This window comes from Panthera onca, chromosome D4 (assembly GCF_046562875.1).
Source record: "Panthera onca isolate mPanOnc1 chromosome D4, mPanOnc1 haplotype 2, whole genome shotgun sequence".
Taxonomy (NCBI): Eukaryota; Metazoa; Chordata; class Mammalia; order Carnivora; family Felidae; genus Panthera; species Panthera onca.
In genome coordinates, this window is record NC_138351.1 from 11,729,092 (window position 1) to 11,744,047 (window position 14,956).

The following is a 14,956-nucleotide window of genomic DNA, read 5'->3' on the forward strand; positions in this document are numbered from 1 at the left end:
CCAACAGGCACCTGGAAAGATCCTCAACATCGTTAATAATCAAGGAAATGCAAATCAAACACTCAATGTGATACCACCTCACACCTGTTAGAATGGCTAATATCAAATCGACAAGAAATCAGTGTTGGAAAGGATGTGAAGAAAAGGGAACCCTCCTACACTGTTGGCGGGAATGCAAATTAGTGCAGCCACTATGGAGAACAGTATGGCGGTTTCTCAAAAAATTAAAAATAGAACTACCATGTGAACCAGCTGTTTGACTTCTGGGTGTTTTTCTGAGGAAAATGAAAACACTAATTTGAAAAGATACCTGTGCCCCTATGTTCATTGTAGCATTATTTACAATAGCCAGGATATGGAAACAACCTAAGTGTCCATCGATGGATGAATGGATACAGATGATGTGAGATATATATGTCTCATATGTATGTATATATATGTCGTGTGTGTGTGTGTGTGTGTGTGTGTGTGTGTGTGTATATATATATATATATATATATATAAAATGTATGATGGTCTTGTCTTTTGTAACAACATGGTTGGGTTGGACCTTAAGTGTATTATGCTAAGTGAAATAAATTAGATTTCATTTATATGTGGAACCTAAGAAACAAAATAAATGAACAAACAAAACCAAACTATAGATACAGAAACGGATGGTTATCAGAGGGGAAGGGTTTAGGGGGCTGAAATGAATGAAGAGAGTCAATTATATGGTGTTGGATGGTACCTTGATTTACTGTGGTGATCACTTTGTAATGTATACAAATACTGAGTTATTATGCCATACACCTGCAACTAATACAAGGTAACATACCATTTTACCTCTATTAAAAAAATATGTGTATTATGTACGTAAACCACCTGTGTCTAGCACATATTCGATACTCCATAGATCAGCTATTGATATCATTAAGATGCATTATCTAATAAATTGCTTAATAAAAGATGGGTAGAAGCAAAATACTATATAATTGAAAAAAAGAATGTGAAAGAAATGAATTTCTGAAGTAGCAGAAAAATGTTTTTTCACTGTGAGGGATAGGAGTTAAGGGAAAAAAAGGTTAGAAAAGGCATAAACTAATGGGACAAGTTAGTTTTTAAACTACGTGTGTCAATTCAGAATATTTCTTGATTCCCTGACCTGAAAGATTAGGAAGTTAACACTTCTACTTACTCCCATCTGCTGGCTTTGGTAGATTGTATTCTGTGCTGTGTTGTCAAGATTCCTAACATTTACATCTTGTCATACTTTATTTAGTTCTATATTGAACAGTTTTAGTCCTCATTACCAGTACTGTGGCTTCTCCATTCCTGAGTTGGAGAAATCTCTTGATTGACTGAGTTTCATGCTCGGGTAATCTTTTCATGCTGTAATATAAATGCTGTATGCCTTGAGTTCTTGCATACTTGCTTGAGAGTGCTTATCTTTTATTTTTATACTTGGAGGATTACTTGGAGAGGTATAAAAATTCCTTCTCTCAGAACTTTGCAGACACTGCTCCTTGATCTCTTAGTACTTTTGATGGGCTGGTTCTCCTTTCTTATTTCATCAGGAAGGATTTGTGAGTGACGTATTTTTTGAGTTTTAATGCTCTTGTTTCCTTCAGTGTTTGAGTATGGCTACCTGATGTTTTCGTTCTTGAAAAACAACTTGGCAGGAGGTAATAGCCTTAGGGAACACTTTGATTAGAGCTTTGTCCTCATTATTTTACTATATTGGGGCATTGAATGTTACTGTAGAAAAGTCTAGTTTTTGTCTGCCTCCTTGAAAGTAACTTGCTTTTTCATCTAAAATGCCCGACAGTTTTTTTCCTTTATTTTGGAAGGTCAGTAATATAATCAAGGTATATCTACATTTCATTCATTATCAGTTTTTCTTGGATTACAGTATCCTCTTTAATCCATAGGTTTATTTCTTCATTTAGGAACATTTTCCTTATCCTGCATTTTCTTTTGTTCTCCAGATCTTTTATCTTCTAATTGTTTTGTCTGTTTCCTCTGCATTACTTCAATCATCTTGAATGTTCCTTTTTGTCAGTAATTCTGTTTCCACCAGGGTTTGTTCTGTTCCTTGATGTTTTAAAAGAATTAATTAGTTAATGATATGTTTACTGGCTGTTTCTTTTTTCTTTTTTTTTTAATGTCCATATATTTTTGAGAGAGAGAGAGAGAGAGCGTGAGTGGAGGAGGGGCAGAGAGAGAGAGGGAGACACAGAATCAGAAGCAGGCTCCAGGCTCCGAGCTGTCAGCACAGAGCCTGACGTGGGGCTCGAACCCATGAACTGTGAGATCATGACTTGAGCTGAAGCTCAATCCACTGAGCCATCCAGGCATCCCTGTATGTTTATTTCTTTAGCACTACAAACTACCTTTTCATATTCTACTTTATCTTGCCTTTTAGAGCTTGTTTTTAATTGGTTGCATTTAAGTTCTTTATTATGTATAAGCCTTCGAGAATTTTCTTTGGCTTCTTGGGTTATGTTTCCTTCCAGAATGGGTTCTTTGCCATTTCTATGCCTTATTCATTTCTTCAATTTTTTTTTCCTTTTCTATTTCTTCAAAGCTGTAATATGTGTGCATTGTTTTTTGAAGCGTGTTGGTGCTTGATGTAGGAGGCTCAGAGAAATTCAGTCTTACATATGGTGTTGATGAATTATTTTTAATATCCTACCCATCTCACCTATACTTGTGTTTTTTCTGGGCCTCAGTTTGAATGCTGGGTACTGCCGGGAGCAGTGAAGAGAAGGCAGAGGAAAGGGGGTGACTGAGAGCCAGATGGGCAGTAGGACATTTGGGCTCTCCTCTCATAAATACCAAGTGTTCCCTTCTTGGATTTTCTCCAGCCACTCATGAAGATATATTCCATACCTTGTGCTGTGGGTACGTCCTCAGCTTCAGACCTTCCAGTTCATTTTGTTCTGAGCCCTAGAAAGTGTTCCCCTCCTCCACAAACGTGGAAATGGTTAGAAACTTTTACCCCGGGTTGTTGACTTTTCCCTTAACCCTTGCTCATTTCCCTTCTTGCCATTTCGAAAGCTGTTTCTGGTAAGTATTTGGATTTTAGAAACTATTTCCCCACAACCGATTACTGGTTGAGGGTGGGGGTAGAATTAAGAATTATCACAAATCACATAGGGCTTTCTGTTTCTTATTTCGACTGTCACTCTTCAAAATTTATCGCCGGAGGTTGTATATTTGGTTGTTGCTGATATAATTTGGCTTTTTAAATTTTATGAATTAAAATTTTTGTTGTATTAGGTTTTGAATAAAGGAGATTCTGTGATCTAGCACAGGGTTTCTTAGCCTTGGCGCAAATGACATTTGGGTTGGTTAGTTCTTTTTTGTAGGGGATTGTCTTGTGCATCTTGTGGAATATTTTCCTTTGTTTTTGTTTTTCTTCATTGTAGGGTGTTTAATAGCATCCCTGGCTTCTCCCCACTAAATGCCATTCTTATTCCCCTAGTTGAGACTATTAAAAATATCTCCAGACATAATTAAATATTCCCTGGGGGGAAAAACCACCCTGGGTTTGGAACCACTGATTAACTTACTCTCTCATCTTTGCTCCTCTTGCTAAACAGCTGCATCTAAATTTTAAATAGAACTTTCTTGGGTAGCCCGATCATTGTCACCAGAGGTGCACGTCAGATATAGGAAAAAAGCTCTGATGCACTCTTGTAATTCAACTTAATACTACACACGTCACCTGTGTAGGACTTTCAAGCTATCTGAATAGTAATCCATGAGTTAAAAAAAAAAAACAAAACAAAAAACAACAGCAACAAAATGACTTGCGAACACTGGAATTTTACTGAGTGAAAAAAATTAAGAGTTTTTTTTATGACTTACTGTTTGGAGTAATGATACTCACGGGAGATTTACTCTCTTCCCCCTCGTTAATTAAAATCATGTTGTTAGCCAAGTAAGTGAAGAAAATTCTTATTGGCAATTCAGTTGTTTCCCCGTTTAGGAGAGTGACACTCTCCAGTTCTAAGCTAAATAATTGTCATGGGAAAGTAATTTCCTTGAAAAGAACAGGCATTGATTCGCCCCTGTTACTCACAAATCCTATTTCAGTCAAATTGGAAAACTATTAAGTTTTTGGGAAAAAATCAATAGGTATCAGGAAACCATTAGATCTTGTGGCCCTTGCTATATCTTGCATGAGTAATCACTGTAAACAGCTGACAGGTATTTCACTGTTGACACAGAGTGATGCTTGGGGGACCACGTCTCCTCAGGGTAGGTGGACAGCTTCAGACGCTGGAATGAGTTCAGTTACCCTTGTTTTCTCCCGGCACTCATTCTTTTAGACAGCCCTGTCGCTAACTGCGCCTTTGATGCTTTGAAAAATCAAATACTTTCTTTACTGTCAGTTTTCTTTTTCCTGTGTTGTGGCCTGCTAATCTGGCCGCGTGGTTATTTTTCCTCAGCTTCAAATTTTATATCCATATTAACTCGTGTAAGGTTTTGTTAGTAATGCCATAGAGTATCTAGGTTTACCTTCCGTTCTTTTTCTTCTACACGACTTGTAGGTTTTTCTCTGTTTTGGACAAGTGGCTTTGGAATTATCTGTGTTTTGTTTTGCTTGCCTTAAGAGAGAGATTTCATTATTTGTGAACTGTATGATTATTACATTTGAGAGAAAAAATAAAATTAAATCCTAGGTGCACATATCCATACTGCCCAAGTTATTTGTTCGTATCTGTTGGTAAGTTATTATGCATTGATAGAAGCTTGGTGTTGGGTTTATATGTGAGAAGAGCTGGTCTGTTTTTCTCTTTTTCTTTTTTTTCCCCCTTCCTTTCATTCATTCATTCATTCATTCTTTTGGAGGAAAAAGGAGAGGGGAAGAAATGAGTATAAATAAAAAGATTCTATCATTGTAATTCCCATAAGAAGTTTGGAAACCCATACTTAATTTGTATATGTGTTCACCTGCTAATTCTGTTTGGATAAATTAAAATAGCATGGATAGAATAGTGTTCCTTGGTTTGAAGAAATATTTTTATTTGATGAATATTATATATATTTTTCAGGTGCTGTAGCCTCTATGTTTTGGGTTGATGCTGAATTAGGGGTCGACATTTATCTTGATGGTAAGTGGAAAAGCAAATATTCTTTTGTTTTTAGGTAAAATGTTATGGTTAAGATTATTATTTTTTTTTTTTTTCAACTTTTTTTTTTTTTTATTTATTTTTGGGGCAGAGAGAGACAGAGCATGAATGGGGGAGGGGCAGAGAGAGAGGGAGACACAGAATCGGAAACAGGCTCCAGGCTCCGAGCCATCAGCCCAGAGCCCGACGCGGGGCTCGAACTCACGGACCGCGAGATCGTGACCTGGCTGAAGTCGGACGCCTAACCGACTGCGCCACCCAGGCGCCCCATGATTATTTTTGTTCATATTTTTAATTCCTTGCATTGTTACTTTTTTTTTTTTTTTTTTTTTTGAGAAAAAGAGCATGTGCAAGTGAGGGGACAGAGGGGGACAGAGAGAGAGAGAGAGAGAGAGAGAGAGAGAATATCTTACGCAGGCTCCACACTCAGCGCTGAGCCCAGCATGGGACTCTATCTCATGACCCTGGGATCATGGTTTGAGCCAAAATCAAGAGTTGGACATTCCATGGACTGAGTCATCCAGGTGCCCCACACTGTTACTTTTAAACTCGTTTAGTTAGTTAAGTAAGCCTTTGTTCATACAGATTCCAAAGGCCCAGACAGTGGTGTAACTGGATGTCACATCTTATCACTAACTCCCAATTTAGTGCGTCCACTAAGGTTTTCCTTTTAAAATACTGTGTAGGTTTATTCGGGCGCCTGGGTGGGTAAAGTCAATTTAGCTTCTGACTCTTAGTTTCAGCTCAGGTCATGATCTCACGGTTCCTGAGATCAAGCCCCAAGTCGGGCTCTGAGCTGACAGCATGGAACCTGCTCGGTATTCTCCCTCTCCTTCTGTCTCTGTCCTTCCCTTGCTTGCCTTCTCTCTCAAAATAAACTTAAAAAGAAATACCATGTAGGTTTCTTATGTCCTGTTGGTTTACATACTTAGTATGTTAGAGAGGGGTTTTTTTGTTGTTTAATTAAAATATACAGTATGAGAATCATATCTCTGCTTTCATTTTTTTCTTTAAGAATTAAGCAAGCCCTTCACCCCTTACTTCATTTACCTTTACACTTCTAGGCAGTTTTATTTGGAGGCTTCATTTAAGACATATTAGAGGGGCGCCTGGGTGGCGCAGTCAGTTAAGCGTCCGACTTCAGCCAGGTCACGATCTCGCGGTCCGTGAGTTCGAGCCCCGCGTCAGGCTCTGGGCTGATGGCTCGGAGCCTGGAGCCTGTTTCCGATTCTGTGTCTCCCTCTCTCTCTGCCCCTCCCCCGTTCATGCTCTGTCTCTCTCTGTCCCAAAAATAAATTAAAAAAAAAAAAAAAAAAAAAAAAAAGACATATTAGAAACTTTCTGAATTAAGTAACTATGTGCCCTGCCCACCCTTGACCTTTCTTTAAACCAGGTCTTCCATAGGCCAAAAAGTGAAATTTAAGACTGTCTCCAGTCATTTGGCTCTAATATATATGGCACGTAGATGGTTGTATTCCCTAGGCAGCATCAGACTCCTTCTGCTGGTATCATTTGAAAAAATTATTTGGCATATAAATTCAGAGATTGCCAGACTAATTGACCATTTGGAAACTTAGGTTCATGTTATGGAAAACATCTGTGTGAGTTAGAATTGGTGCAGATTGCTAGGAATGAGATATCTTAAGACGTCTCAGTTTCAAGGAGTTATTTAAATGTTAAGAAAAGTCTTGATTTTGATTATATGAATACACACTGGCAATAACCTTTCTTGTGTAATTTCTCACATTCCACTTTATATTATGGAATTTATCTCATCATGTTTTGAATTGTAAGTTTTTTAAAGGCCATAGAAATCTTACTTTCTTATTTGCTTATTTCATTTAAAAAATTTATTTTGTAACCTCTGATGCCTTAAAGTGGTGCTAGGCACTCAGTACATATTTGAAATGGTAGGATTGACTTACATTGAAGCATTGGCAAGAGAAAAGCCAAAACTTTATTTCATTGAGTAACATTTGCGAACTGAAACAGGTTAGTTATGATTTTCATTCTCACGTATAAAGGTGATTAAAAGAGATAATTCCTTTGTAGGTATCGTAACTGTGGTGGATTCAAAATATGGATTAAAAGTAAGTTGAAAGATTGCTGTGAGTTGCTAATAATTTGTTAAAAGCTAGGTATACGGGGATGATTATATTGTTGTCTCTACATTTTTGTTTAACATTTAAGAAAAAAGGGTTTTTTTTTTAACTATCTTGAATAATAGATGAAATTCATGAGTCTTTTAATTATTATGTCTTTTTAAAAAACGTTTACTTATTTTTGAGAGAGTGAGTGTGAGTCAGGGAGGCGCAGAGAGAGAAGGGGACACAGAATCCTAAGCCGGCTCTAGGCTCTGAGCTGTCAGAAGAAAGCCTGTTGTGGGGCTCGAGCTCACGAACCGTGAGATTATGACTTGAGCCGAAGTCGGACGTTTAACTGAACCGCCAGCCTCCCCAGTTGTGTTTTTAAATTAAATATTCATTTTCTATTACTCTGGCTTGATGTGATAAAAGTTGAAAGTGTAATATTTTGCAATAAGGATACTACAGGGCCCAGTTTCGGTATGTAAACTTCCTCGGTGGGATTCACCCCCAATGTTGGCAAGTAAGAACTTCTGTCCAAAGTTCTTTGATGGAAGAAATCCAGCTTGCTGAAGCCTATGAGAACTTTTTTCTCTCGGTCAACTGCTATCAGACACAAACTGGAAATAATCTGAGTTTTAAAAAATAATCGGTTTACTTCATTTTGAAGAAATCAGGGGTTTATCCATAGGTGTCATGAACAGAAACTCCTTTACACGGCATCTTCCCGTGAAGTTTTCCTAACTACCAAGTTCCTCACATGCATTTAAGTGGGCTTCAAGTCATCAAATGCAGCTGGTTGGATTTGTAGAACATGTTACATAAAATAAAACAGTATTTCTCAACTTTCCAAGTGAAATACTGCTAAAGGCAAAATACAATGAAATTGTCCTTCTCCTGGTCCCGATGTGGGAATATGGATAGCACCCGAAGTAATCATTTTTTAGAAGTTTAATGTAATATTTAAAAATTCAAGTCCATTTTGTATTCTCCACAATATATTGGACCCTATTTTGAGATGTTTGGGAGATCATTTCTTTGTAGATTTTAAGCCCAAATTGATTAATAGTCTTAAGAATCAAAGAAACATTCTGAATATTACAATTTTACTCAGAAAAATTCCATCTATTCCGAAATAAGGATTTTTCTAACAAAATGTCTATGGAGGAAGCAAAAGAAATCAAATTCTTTATTCTAAATGTTTATTCTAGTCATGTTTGAATTCATCTTTTATGTACCTTAGTTACCAAATTTCAGATAAATTGGTATAGCAGCTTAAGATATTTTATTTTTTATTTTATTTTTGATAGACTTAAAGTGTCATACCCAGAATAAAACTCCATATATTTATGACTATAAGAATACTTTTATCTGTATATTTAGATGTGCAGAGGACTTAAAAAGAATCCATTATCAGCTGAATTGAGGCCAAATAAACAAAGCAACATTCTGAATAATGCAAACACAGTAAACGTTTAACCTCCTGCCACCTTGATAAAACCTCTTAAATTATTAAATCAATATACCTACACAAAACTGACATACTGTCAGGATAATGGAAACTTTAGATTTTCTAAGTCAGATGCCAGATAAATAACTTTTCTTTTATATAAAGAATTTGCCCACTTGTCCAATTCCTCCGGTTGCAAAGCTTGACCTCAGTAGCTGCTTGTGATTCAGAGAATTCTGAGGCAGTACAAGTAATGACACTTGGATAATGGGCAGCAATTTAAGGTGTCATGCTTCACAGAGCCAGCCCATCACAAGTAAAGCTGAGAAATGGTACCCTGTGGCCAGGCAGCCAAATTGAAACTGAAGCGGTAATTGATATCATGGGCTATCACTCTAATGGGATTGTCACCCATTGATCTGAAATATTCATTTTTTAATCATGGGCAAAGAATTGGACAACTTCAAATGACAGCTCTCTATTCTCAGGACTTGACACTGGGGCTACCAACATTGTTCTTCTCAGTTCTACAAACGTGACAGCATTTAATGCAATAGAATCAATGAATGAAGTTACACAGAAAAGGTCAAGCGAGAGGTTTCTTTTTGGCTCTTCTGTTATATTGCACTAGCTGTTGAAACAATTGAGTCAGAAAACAGTTGGGCTTGGAAAAGACTGGAAAAATAAATAGACTGACATTATGCAATAATCATTTTTTAAAAGCTGAGATAGTGTTAGATCTATAATCAGTCCACTGGAAAGAGATGGCTGCCGCTGCTTTTCCTAAATGTCATGTGACATCTTTGACACCAGCTTTATTTCCACTTTGGTCAACAACAGCGTTTTCCCCCTGTCTTTCTCTCTTTTGGTCCAGCTTGTTTCTATTTCTGCAGAGAAGGACATTCTGTGGCCCTTATTGAAATAGTGTCTACAATGGTGATCTCAGAGGGTTTCCTTCTGTCTTCCCATATGCTAAGTTGGAGGGCTGAAGCCTAAATTTTTGGGTGTGTTAGATTAATTAGTACCCAAATCGTTTTTATCTTTTTAAATATATAAGCAAAAGCCATAGTCTCTAAGCAGACATGAGGAATCCTTTGGGGTTGTGTATACATACATTCAAACAGATACACACACACACACACACATTATAAAATTTTTGAAAAAATCTTTTACAAATATTTTCCTTCTTTGCCTGTACAGGTAGACTAGAATATCAAAATTCCCATTTTTTAACTCTATAAATGGAAGTCATCCGACTGAAGGGCCGGTATTGGAGAATATCCTTTTGAATAACAGACACTGTTTTAGCATTTTTGCAAAGTTTGACTTGGGAAGGTAGGAAGTTGCATAGGGGAAATGTTGGGCTGGTACCTTGAGAAAATAAATGTTAACGTGCATTTATTATTTCTTCACGTTTGAGTTCACATAGGCATAGGACAGGGCTTCTATCTCTTTTTCTGTAATTATTTGTGAGGATTACATGTCTTATTCGTAACAGAGTTGTATATATTGGCCTGTATGTATTTGGGGGATTTTAATGTGTTATTGTATTTGATAACTTCTTGGCTGCCAGAAGGTAGTAAAATGTTACTTAGCTTTGAGTGTAGATTTCTAATCTTTTGGAGAAGTAAATGCATTAAAAACCCGGGTAACTTTGAGAAACCACTGTTGGTTCTGTTTAGGTATGGAAATTCGAAAACAAAATCTCGTCATTTTCCTGCCATATCTTTTTTTATATCCCACCAGCTTACAGCCATATAGCCCCAAGCTCATATGTAAATCTTCTAAAAGGTCAACACTACAATATTTTGAAAAACATTTCAAATTTTGGAAGGAACTAGACTATTCCAGGATCTTTCAGAAACAGATGCCTTTGTTAAATAGATTTTGCTGAATAGAAAGGGAATTGTTGCTGCACATTATATAATATTTCAAATAACAGCATCCACGTATCCTTGTCAGCAAATAGGAAGTGTTAACTAGAATTCATTCGACAAATAATTGTTGAGCCTGATGCTGTTTCCGGAATGGTAGCAGCCTCGTTCTCTACAGGACGTGATAACAGGATGCAGTAGCCTTAGGCCAGGAGTGATTAGCAAAAAGAGTAAACTTTGTCTCTTGTCAAGGAACAGTTTTTGATACAGTATTTTAATAATAATAATAATGATAATAATATAATTTTGAATGTAATTTTAGGTGGTCTTTATGAGTATACTCTTATGAGATTGTTAACATTTATGTAACATCTGTATACGAGATTGATTTCATATGACATGAAAAGCTTTCACAAGTTTGTAAAATTATGTTCAGTTTACTTCTATTGAACATGTTTTCAATTTTTGAAAAATATCCCCTATAATAGGGTATCCTGTGACAGTGACGGTAGTAAATTTAGTCTCTTCTTTTATAAAAGGAGTAGAATAGCCATTTTCTATGATTATTATGAAGGATGAGTGAGACTATGTAAAAGAAGTAAGAATTTGTGAAGTTTGATTTCAAATACAAAGAACATTAATATAATCAAATTGCTTCCGACCTCAGCAGGCAGCTTCTTATTGTGAGAAGGAGAATCTGTTGAGGGTTAAAATAATGAAGGTAGAACATTTTGCAGAGATGAACCTTATGGCATTGATGCCTTTAGGGTTTTAAGTAGGATTATGGAAAAATAGTAACTGCTTCCAGAGTGATGAAAACTATCTGGTGGGCTCCTAAGTCAAGGTCAAAAGATTTTTTTTTGAGCTAGCTTGACTCTGCAGAAGTCAGCAAAAGATGTTTAAACTGTGGGGCCAGATCACTCAGGTGTGAGTTTCTGTAAATGAGAAACTGTCTTTAGGCTAGAACTGGGGCTGTGTCCTTCCCACAGCTTTTTTGTTTCTAGGGAATATGAAGGGCCCACTGCTGAGCCCATATTGTGTATGATTCGGCCGGGGGGGGATGGGGTGTGGGATTGGAATGGAGGGAAGTATATTAGATTTTAAGAAAGTGTTATTTCAGTAGTTATCTCTTTTTTAAAAAATATAAATAATAAAGACTATTTAGAACAAAAACAGTTTTATAAAAAAGAAAATGCCTAAAATTTGAACTGTAATGTTCTTTGTTTTTATTGACATGATTTAAATCTGGAGGGTTTTCCTTTGAAAAAGGAGATGTCAGGGGAACAAAATTTAAGTCCTGTCCCCTCCCAAAAGAACCCCCCTCAGGTTTACTATAGGATAACACAAATGGGGAGTAAAATGCTTTCAGTTAGAAAAGTTAATTCTGCATTTGTGTCATTTAGTCATAGAACTTGCTGAAGTCTGCATTAGAAGCAAGAAGGGATTCGCCAAAGTAAAATTCTTTGTGTTGACATTAGAATTTGTGTTATACCTCAGTAACTTTTTTCAAACTTTGTTTTTGTTTAGCATTTAGAAGAAGAAAAACCTGATGGCCTTATCAATGAAGCTTCTAGGTATTCATATTTAAAGTATATATTGATTCCTGGCTGATTGAGGAGAGAAAATTATTATGAAAACCAAAACCAGACTAAGAAATATAAAAACATAGTCAAGGCAAATTTGTTATCTTTTTTCCTATAATTGAATTATTGCTAACTATTTATAATGGTCTAATGACTAAAATTTTGTTTAAGGCTTTTTTTTTATTGTAGCATAAAATGAGTATTGGGCACAGCAGTTCTTTGACAGGAGCTAGGGAAAAGGGAACATTTAAAACTGTTTTTGTTGTTCTTTTACAATTTCATGGGGATCGAAAATGATTTTGGAGAAAAGAGCTGGCTGACTTACTACGGTCTTTAATAGTAATTCATCTGAGTCACATGTTTACTCTTACAACAACAACAGAGGGACAGATATGGGAATAGTTTCAATTGGCATTTAGAACTTTTTTTTATTTAAACAGCTGTATGTTCCTAATTGGCTTGTCTTTAGACCTAGAAATATTTAAATTAGGTTGCCTCCCCTAAGCATATTCTCGCTAATGGGAAAAAGACTCTGGGATAGACCATAGCTGCTAAGTGGGCTGCTGAGTTTAAGAGAGGGGCTCCCTGAGATTTGCTAGGGTGAGGCAGACATCACTAATAGACTGCAAGCAGGCAGTTCACTCCCTGTCGTTTTGGAATATGGTACTCTGTGGTTCTGTAATCCTGCCTAAACACTGCATTTGGTGTATAGGTGTGATTCAGGTTAGACTGAACAAACATTTTTGTAACCGTTTTCCTTGCTAAAATATGTATATTATAGCAAGTGTAAATAAGCCAGGTAGGAAATAGTGAAGTGTCATAAAAGCCAAAATAAAGTTAAACGTAGAAGGCCTCCAATTTAAAGATTGTAACTGTTTGTCTTTTGAGACGTCCACATTAAATCTTTATTCATAGAACACTTACTTAAACAAAAATGGAATTGTGATGTACATACTGTTGAAACTTGCTTTTTTCAGTGAATTGAAGTTAGTTTATTTTTGAGAATTTGACGATGTTTTTTGAAACAATTGGCTGTGTCTTCAAGTAGCATGAAACTCGAATTGGGAAAAAATATTATAGTGATTAAAACTTGCTGAAGAATTGAGGACAGTTTAAAGAATCCTCAGTTCTGCTACTTCTGATTATAGTAAGCTATTTTGTTCTCTAGCATTTTGCCAATGGGATTCTTTAACTTGAATTTCTGTGTATCTGTTTTACAGAGAAAATACATATTTGTAATGAGGAAGAAGATATTTGCTCAGGATCCTGTTGTATCTCCTGAAGAGTAGTTTTAAAAAAACTGTTTAGTGTTAATGTTAAGTGAATGTCTTCTGTTTCTTTGAAAATCATGGTAACTGTTACATGGAATATTTGAGTCAGTAGACTGTCCATGTTTTACCATATTGAATATCTGAATTGTATACATTTCTTTACAAAGAAAATTATGAGTTGAAAATCATCCTTGATTGCATACTTTTGGGGACTTATATTTGTAGTTTCAGAGTCACATGTGAGAGCACTTAGTAAAGATTTTTTGAATGAATAAATGAGAATCCTGAATTTATATAGTGATGGATACATTTATTCATTTGAAGAATGATCAATAGGTTAGGAGTAAATTCAGTTACTATATAGAGTACTATATAGTTCTTAACGAATATTTGATCTGAAAGGGCTTTCTGTTTTCAATTTCTTAACATTTCTCTTTTGACATCTGTTCTTTGTTTGCTAATTTAGGCAAGTTGCTTTGGCAGATATTATCATCATTAATAAAACAGACTTGATTTCAGAAGAGGATTTAAAGAAATTAAGAACAACCATTAGGTATGACATTTTAAGTGTTAACTACCTACAAATCCAAAGTGTACTATACAAAATATTTTTACTATAACTATTGCCCTGTAGATACGTAGGATCAGGTTGAGTTTGAATCATATATTGTTATTGACTCATTGACTGTAACCTAACTAGTAGCATGTAAAATTACTCCCCATTGTTTGCAGAGTGTAGTTCAAAGTTCATAGACTGATACTCAGGGTCTTTTGACTCCATCCTCCTTTTCCTGTCTTCTCTTTGACTCTTTCCCTGAATGAAGTTCTGACTTTACTCAGGACGATTTACTTTCCCATGGATGTATCTTGCCAGATCCTTTCTTTACTCTTACATGTTCTCACTGTCACTCTGCCAATCCTTGAATTCCTTCACTGTCTCTGTTTTTCTTTGCTTTTTTTTTTTTTAATTTTTTTAAATGTTTTTTTAAATTTATTTTTGAGAGAAAGAGAGAGCATGCACAGGGGAGAGGCAGAGAGAGAGAGGGAGACAGAGCATGAGAGTGGGAGAGGCAAAGAGAGACAGACACAGAATCCGAAGCAGGCTCCAGGCTCTGAGCTGTCAGCACAGAACCCAATGCGGGGGCTCGAACCCGTGAACGGCGAGATCATGACCTGAGCTGAAGTCAGCCGCTTAACCTACTGAGCCACCAAGGCGCCCTTCCTTTTTTTTTTTTTTTTAAAGCAGTGTTACCCATTGTCTCGAGTCCTCCTGGTTTCCCCTTTTTTTCTCCCTTGCTTATCCATGAAGTCTCGTCTGACTCAGGTGGTCTCATTTCCCTGAATCCTCACTGACTTTGTCTTCTTGGCTGTCAACTAAACATGCCTGTCTTCGAGTTTGTCTTAACATCTTCAGTGTCCGTGGCCAAGGTTGGTCAACATAGGACAATGCGAACGGTACTCAAATATGTATGAAATGATCCAATAGTCATTTGGACTTTTCAAATGAGGTTAGAGTTCAGGGACTTTGAATTATTTTTTTTTTGGACCTAATAAATGCCTTGTGCAAAGAGACT

The 14,956-nt window shown here is 36.4% G+C and overlaps 1 protein-coding gene across 1 annotated transcript in view; it reads left to right on the forward strand.

Annotated features, from left to right (window-relative positions):
- The window catches only part of LOC132663793 (zinc-regulated GTPase metalloprotein activator 1B), a 51,566-nt gene that overhangs the window by 18,199 nt on the left and 18,411 nt on the right, over positions 1-14,956 (forward strand). The window contains exons 5-8 of the mRNA XM_060610382.3: positions 5,043-5,102; positions 7,173-7,210; positions 12,056-12,102; positions 13,849-13,935. Of these exons, the coding sequence (XP_060466365.2) occupies positions 5,043-5,102; positions 7,173-7,210; positions 12,056-12,102; positions 13,849-13,935 (232 nt within the window). The remainder of the gene's footprint in view (positions 1-5,042; positions 5,103-7,172; positions 7,211-12,055; positions 12,103-13,848; positions 13,936-14,956) is intronic.